General features: G+C 43.7%; 1 protein-coding gene across 1 annotated transcript in view; it reads left to right on the plus strand.

Annotated features, from left to right (window-relative positions):
* lnx2a (ligand of numb-protein X 2a) overlaps positions 1 to 7,167 on the plus strand; it is a gene marked incomplete in the record, with an annotated part of 11,921 nt that overhangs the window by 824 nt on the left and 3,930 nt on the right. The window contains 4 exon segments of the mRNA XM_035682543.1: positions 1,507 to 2,065; positions 5,644 to 5,879; positions 6,000 to 6,137; positions 6,338 to 6,537. Coding sequence (XP_035538436.1) covers positions 1,662 to 2,065; positions 5,644 to 5,879; positions 6,000 to 6,137; positions 6,338 to 6,537 — 978 coding nt within the window.

The raw sequence follows: 7,167 nt of genomic DNA on the forward strand, positions 1-7,167 counted from the left end.
CGTGATTTTTGGTGACTGCTGCCACAGTGAAAATCCTGAAGACTGTTACTTATTTGGTAACAACTATTTCAGGTCTAGTACCTAAAAATCTTCGTGGCATATGTGTGTGTGTGTGCTTGTTTTTCCTACCGCTTGTGTAGCTTAGCTAGCTGATTATCTACAAGTCTCTCTTGTGTGTGTTTGTGTGTGAGAGACGGAGAAGAGAGATGAGAGAGAGAGAGTGTGTGTGATGTGGTGATGTCACAGCTTTGTTATAGGAACAGAGAAGCCTTGTGTCCTCATGATTAATTCATGTCCAGCTGCGGGATAGAGACAGAAGCAGCCAGTCACACACAGACAGGAGCACGTACTTAAAGGAGGCTGAAATAAGTAACTACCGGTGCGGTAGCCAAGGAGACAGGAGAGACAGGTTGTGACAGAAATGGGTAACCATGGAGACGAGACGAAAAAAGCAGCAAGAAACGAACCAAGGGGGCTCTCATCATCGTCTGCGCTGTCTGACAAGCTTTCAGGCTGTACTGGGGAGGAGCAGAGCAGCCTGCTGAGAGAAGTGCATCTGTTGTGTGTGTGTGTGGCTCCTCTGCATCCTTCTCCAGCTACACTCTGAATGTCAAGCCCCACTGAACAGTACAGGCTCCAGGTCGTCATGGAGACAGGAGCAGACCCCCACTGGAACAGAGGCAGGTAGTCACTGGGGCTTGGCTGGCCTGCTGTGTGCTGAGGCACGCCCTCTGCCGTCCGCTGATAGCATCAGGCCCACGGGGGCTCGTAGAGCGTCTGAAGGTCTGAACGGCTTTGGATGTGAAACACTGTGGAAATGATCAGTGCACACAGTGCATTAGCTCTGGGGACGCACTCTCCTCGGTGGAGTGCTATATTTCAAGGCTTTGCTTTAGGCATGTTCTCTTTCTGCTGCAGAGGAGAGTGAGTGCATCTACTGTACATGGCCTGAACCAGAAATATCAAGTTTGCTGGGGGAGTGTTCCTACTATTTTCTTGTCTTTTTTTGTAGACTTGACTGCCTTTCAGAGCCTCACTCATCCTCTCTCCTGTCTCATTTCCTGCCTCTTTCAGATTCATACATCCCTTTTATCTCTTTTGCCCCTCTTCTCATCTCTCTTTCTTCTTCCTCCTCGCTCTGTCCCTGCTCCTTTCTACCCCTCACTGGCACTACCCCCCCCCCCCGTTGCTTTCCCAATCCCACTTCCTCTGATCTGTGTCCTCTCTCTGCCTCAATCCCAGATAATTCCCTCTCTGTGGAATTGGAAGATTGCAGCAGGCGAGAGCAAAAGAGAGATTATACTGCCAGATTAGTGGACAGGAGCAGCAATACATAATCTCGGCACACTCGATGACACACACAGTGTCACTCTCGATCTCATGCAGACACGTGGGCACACGTGCACAAAGCATTTGCCACATGAATAAATGCACAAGCACATAATCAGACACTTGTTTTTTCAGAAACAGCTGTTTAACCCTCTTGCTTTGCCCTCTGACCTGCAGGGTGATGTGCCATCAGCCACTGGGGGGCATCTGTCCTCTCTGCAACTTGTTCATCTTGTGAAGCTTATGGGATAGGAGTGTGTGTGCCCCTTCCCAACACTGCTGCCCCACTGGAGTCATTTGTGCCAAAGCTGAGTTGTGTCAAAGGAGCAGAGATGGGCAGCCCGGGCTGCGAGGTGGGTCTAGCCGGGCCGGTGGAACCAGCCTTGGAGTCTCTGTGTCCTGAGTGCGGCCAGATCCACCGCAGCTGGGAGAACCACCTTTACAACTACCGTCTGGAGGTGGACGATGACCTGGTGTGCCACATCTGCCTGCAGCCGCTGGTGCAGCCACTCGACACACCGTGCGGACACACCTTCTGCGCCCGCTGCCTGCGTAGCTTCCTCCAGGAGAGGGACTTCTGCCCGCTGGACAGGACACGGCTGCAGCTGCAGGCGTGCCGCAGATCCAGCATACTGGTGCACAAGCTGCTGGATAAGCTGTCTGTCTCCTGCCCTCTGACCCCAGTCTGCTCCCTCAGCATGCCACGATGCGACCTGGAGGCCCACCTCAAACACAGGTAATAAAGCTCACATGCAGACATGATAGATGAATGCTTTCATGAGTGCAAACACACACACACACACACACTCAGAGATCAAACTCTATGCCTGCATGACAACCAGGATTTCATAAGGCTTATACAGCTAAAGCAGCTTTATTGTATTGGAGTCAATCGGACAATTAACACCAGATAGGTAGGTACTAATGAGCTGAAAGGATTAGTCAATTAGTCGATTAGTCGATCAACAGAAAATGAATCTGCAATAGTTTAGATAATGATCTGATCTGATCTTTAAGTTATTTTATGAGCAAAATGCCAACAATTCATTGGTTGTAGCTTCTCAGGAGTGAATATTTCAGCCCAGTTTAGTTTAGTCTTCTATGGTTGTAAACTTGATACTCTTGGGTTTTGAATGGTTGGTTCAGATGAAACAAGAAATTCAACTTACCTTAGTTTGGGTTCTGGGAAACTGTAACAAGCATTTTCTTGCATTTTATGACATTTTATAGGCCAAACCATTCATCTATTACTGGAGAAAGTGATTGACAGATTAGTACATTATGAAAAGAATCTAGTTAGCTCTGTATAACTTTAAACTAAAGTTGCATTCAAACCCCTCTGTCCTCATGATTGGCTCCTTTTCTGGCAGGAACTTTTAGAGGTATCATAGCTCTTAGTTCAGACTCACCCACAATCCATAACCTCAAGAGTTTCCGTCCATCCACACACTTTGGCTTTTGGCCCATTTGGACCAGGTGCTGTGAGACCCTGAGGGGATTATTGGGCTGTAGGTCATGTGATGGGGGATTAGTGGTTCCCTACCGCAGTCATGGGTTGGCTGACCAGGAGCTCCATGTTCTCATTCTGCAATCATGCTGAGCAACTTCAACACCAGAGACCTTTTCAACCATTTCTTCTGTGAGACCGCCAAAGGCAACCCTGGCCTGTGGTGAGTCAAACAAGTCAGGATGTGAGGTCAGCCTGATGAGATGGCACAATGGCACCCTACTCTCACTGGTTCCTTCTGTCTTTCCTTCTGTCTGCCTCTCGATTTTCTTTCTTTCTTGCTTTCTCTTGCACTGAAATACAAGACAGTGCAGTGTGTCTGTGCACCAGAGTTGCTGTAGGAAGCCCAGGTTAGGTTGTTGTTGCTGTTTCATGGATGGAAGTAGTGTGAATGTTGCATGTGAGAGGATATCAAAATACATGTAGCAGTGCTCTAGACAGCATATAGTGATTTTACGTTGCTTGGTACAAATCTTTCAGTCAGAAGATGCTGTAAATGTGTAAAAAAAAAATTGTTATTGATTTAGGAACTTGATTTGATCTAGTTTTTTTTAAGATGTCTGCTGCTAAAGAGCCATCCATTGGTCTTATGGCGCCTGCTTATTGACTAGACATCCAGTGACCATCACACCTCAGTTAAGTCAAGAAGATTTCCCTTAACAAGCTCACACTAACAATCAATCACTAACAAGCTTCTGGATCAGCTGTTTTTACTGGAGACCCTCAGTTTTATGTCTTTAAAGAAGACTGAATGCTGAATGACAGCCACTGTATAATCTAAAATGGAGATGGACTGGATAATGGTAAGTTATAGAACATGGTGTATCCGTAGCATTGTTAAAGCAGATTGATAAAGTCAGCAAACTGACTTGGTTTATAATTTCGGTTACACATACCTGTCTAAATTTAGATAACGTTAGCTAATATTAGCCACCATAAGCTACTGATCACAAATCAGAGTTTAACAGCGAAACCCCAGAGTGTATTAAAGTGAGTAAGGGTGTGTTTGAAAGTTTATGTATATTTAACTTTTCATTTGATCATTTAAAAACACACATAGTCATGCTTTAAGTGTGTACAAGTCTAAAAGTCTTGTTTTGTCTTTTCAAAAACAAGAAAAGAACCATTTTCTGGTATTGTTTCTCTTCTAATCTTCTCCACTAAGGTTCAGGATTTCAAAGCTGCAGCCTATTTAAACTTTATTTGTGCAGGCCTTTTTATCATTCTTTTGACATTAGCAGAAGTGTACTCTTCAGTGAGGGTTGCACACATCATGTTGTGTCAAGAAGACAAGGAAAGATGCTTTAAGACAAATCAAACGAGGTCACTGTGTGCACAAACGTGACATTCTTTAGTAAAGATTAAACCTCGGTCCCACGTGGGGTTTTGCCTCTCCCCTACTCTGCAGACTTAGGTCTAAGATAGTAACAGGAGCCAAGACTGAGCTGTTGCTGTGCGACTTTGTCAGTCAACATTGTTTATGTTGAAGATAAGGGATCACTGGACATAAGATTAAAAGGCGAGAGTGCCAGGCCGCAGTGTTCTCAGTGGTCAAGGTGGGCTGGTTGATCTTATTACTGAGGTACTTTCACTGTTCCTGAACCAAAGTTTTCAAATTAAAGTTTCTACATGATCTTAACTTGTTCAGATTTTACATATTTGTTTAAGAACTTTACCCTTTTTTCTCTCAAAACTATTTCGTCTTGATGGTAAAGACTACAGGGCTAGATGTTGAAATTGAATTGAAATTGGTGTATGAATGCGTATGAATGTTAGTTTGTGATTAGTCATCCATCACTGTATGAATATGGGTGGTGAATGTGACATGTAGTGCAAAAGTGCTTTGAGTGTTTGGCAGATTAGGAAGGCGCTGTACAAGTAGAGTCCATTTAAGAAGTATTTAAATAAGTCAATCAGCTCATACTGTCACTGCCACTTATAGTATAGAAAGAGTCAATTAAGAGTAAGACCACACTGATCCCTCGGGTCTGTCTGTGTTTATTTTTAATTGTTTGTCAGTGAAGAGTTTCTATTTGTGGGATAGAAATTATGAATTCGTCTTAATCATATTTGTGTTTATTTTGATGGAAAGAAACATCACATTATTATTATTATTATTATTATTATTATTATTATTATTATTATTATTAACTTTGACTGGTTTCAGCTTCTCAAATATAAATATTGGTTGGGTTCCTCTGTTTTATATCATTGTAAAGTCTTTAGGTTGTATCATTGTGGACACTGGAAAATGGTGATGGACATTTTTCACTATTATCTATTACCTGATTTGTAGACATATAATTAATATATTTATAGTGCTGGTGGGAAATTAGTTGTCACAGCCTACATATTGGGAATCAACCAATATGGCTTTTTCAGGGCTGATACAGATACAGATTATTACTAATCAAGTAAACTGATAATCAGTAGTACCAAAACACATACTAATACTTTTACTTAAGTAATAATAAAAATCAGAATAAAAACGGGACTCACATGGAAAGCATACAAATACCCCAATATACACAGATACATTTATGCCCCACATATACTTATATATAATCTTTAGTGCAGCCCTACACCTAAAAAATATAAAGAAATGCAGCCATGGTCTCTGGTATTTTCTCTGAAGCCCTTCCAGCTACACGTGACCCTTCACTCTGACCTCCTCTAAGGAGGGGACACACAAAAAGAGACTTTCCCTGATGGGATCCATTGAATCACATTAAATTAACTGATGGTGAACCTGATTTTCTTTACACGTCAGATGGACTAACAAACTGACGCCTGTTGCTTGGTGAAAGGTGTCCCGGGACGCGGTGTCAGCAGACGAGCATGGACGGTCCTCGGTGTGAGAGCGGGGATGAGCGAGCGATGGTGACCAGCCCTCCCAGGTCTCCCAGCTCCCCACAGACAGACCTAAGGGACCGCACACCCTCTCCTCCCTCCGGACCTAATAACACCAGCGGCAATGGGCCCATGTGGACAGATGACGCCGGGCTGGACAACCCTGCCTTTGAGGAGAGCACGGAGGAAGACAGTGAGTTGACCCACTGGTCCGAAGTGAAGAGATTTAGATTGTCAATGAAGTCGAAACAGCTTAGACATAATGTATTGATAAGACACAGTAGAAATGGCATCCATCTCTTCATGACTTTAGGTGTGGTCGGGTTGGAGTGTGTGGTCCCCAGGGTAAAGCGGCCCCTCAGTAATCCCTGCATCCACCTCCTCCGCTCTGTCAGCTCCACCTCCTCCGGCTGGGACTGCCCTGAGTCTCCGCCTCTCTCTGCTGAAGAGGGTATGACATCACTTGCTCCTCCAGCATCTTCCTAAAGGGCTGAACACTAGAGATCTGAGAAACACTGGAGCTTATCTTTCTTGTTGTTGTAAGAGCTGTAATCTTAGACTGCGGGATAATCGCATATGCTAAAGGTTAGGAGGATGTGGAAATTGAATTCTGAAATACAGCTGTGTAATGTGATTTGTGTCTCCATTAAGGCTGTGTGAAGTTGCCCTCGCTTCCTGAAGGAGAGATAACTGCCATTGAGGTCCACCGGGCAAACCCGTATGTTGAGCTGGGCATCAGTGTTGTTGGGGGAAATGAGACGCCTCTCATCAACATTGTGATCCAGGAAGTGTACAGAGATGGGGTCATTGCACGAGACGGGAGGCTGCTCGCCGGGGATCAGATATTACAGGTAAGAGCCTCTGTAACAACCCCATTTTCATACGAGAAAGGAGCTTCCAATTAATAATTAGTGATTGTTTTCATTCAAGATCCATGTAAATAGTAGCTGTTATGGCAGACAATAGTATCAGTTTATAGTATATTGTATATTATATTAATTATTTACTACCTTTTGTAAGGATTTTTGAGTAGATTTCAAGAATTATTGTCTCTTATCATTTTTTTCTTTTCTATACAATGTTAAATATCTTGTTCACTTTCTCTTAAATTAAGTTTTTAATCCATATTTATTTATTTATAATGGATCACATAACTACTTGTATGGGAAAAGAGTCACTCATACTGACAAATGCACCCAGCCCTGCAGTTCCCCTCTACTCTAAGGAGCATTTTTAGCTCATTTGTTTGTTTTAAGGCACACAACTTTACTGTTTTGGTTCACTCTCACCGCTTCCATCAATCAAATTTCCAGCCCCAGCGGTGAGAGAGCTCCCTGCCCAGCACTGAAAGGCAGACAGACAAAGTTAGAGACTAGCTGGTGAACATAATGGAGCATTTAGCAGCTGATGGAGACCAATACAGAGGAGAGATATTCGGAGAGTGAATATTGGACACCAAATGAATGCAAATGTTGCTCTGT

The sequence above is a fragment of the Morone saxatilis genome, unplaced genomic scaffold (genome assembly GCF_004916995.1).
Source record: "Morone saxatilis isolate NCDOM2014 unplaced genomic scaffold, NCSU_SB_2.0 Contig0, whole genome shotgun sequence".
NCBI classification, from domain to species: Eukaryota; Metazoa; Chordata; class Actinopteri; family Moronidae; genus Morone; species Morone saxatilis.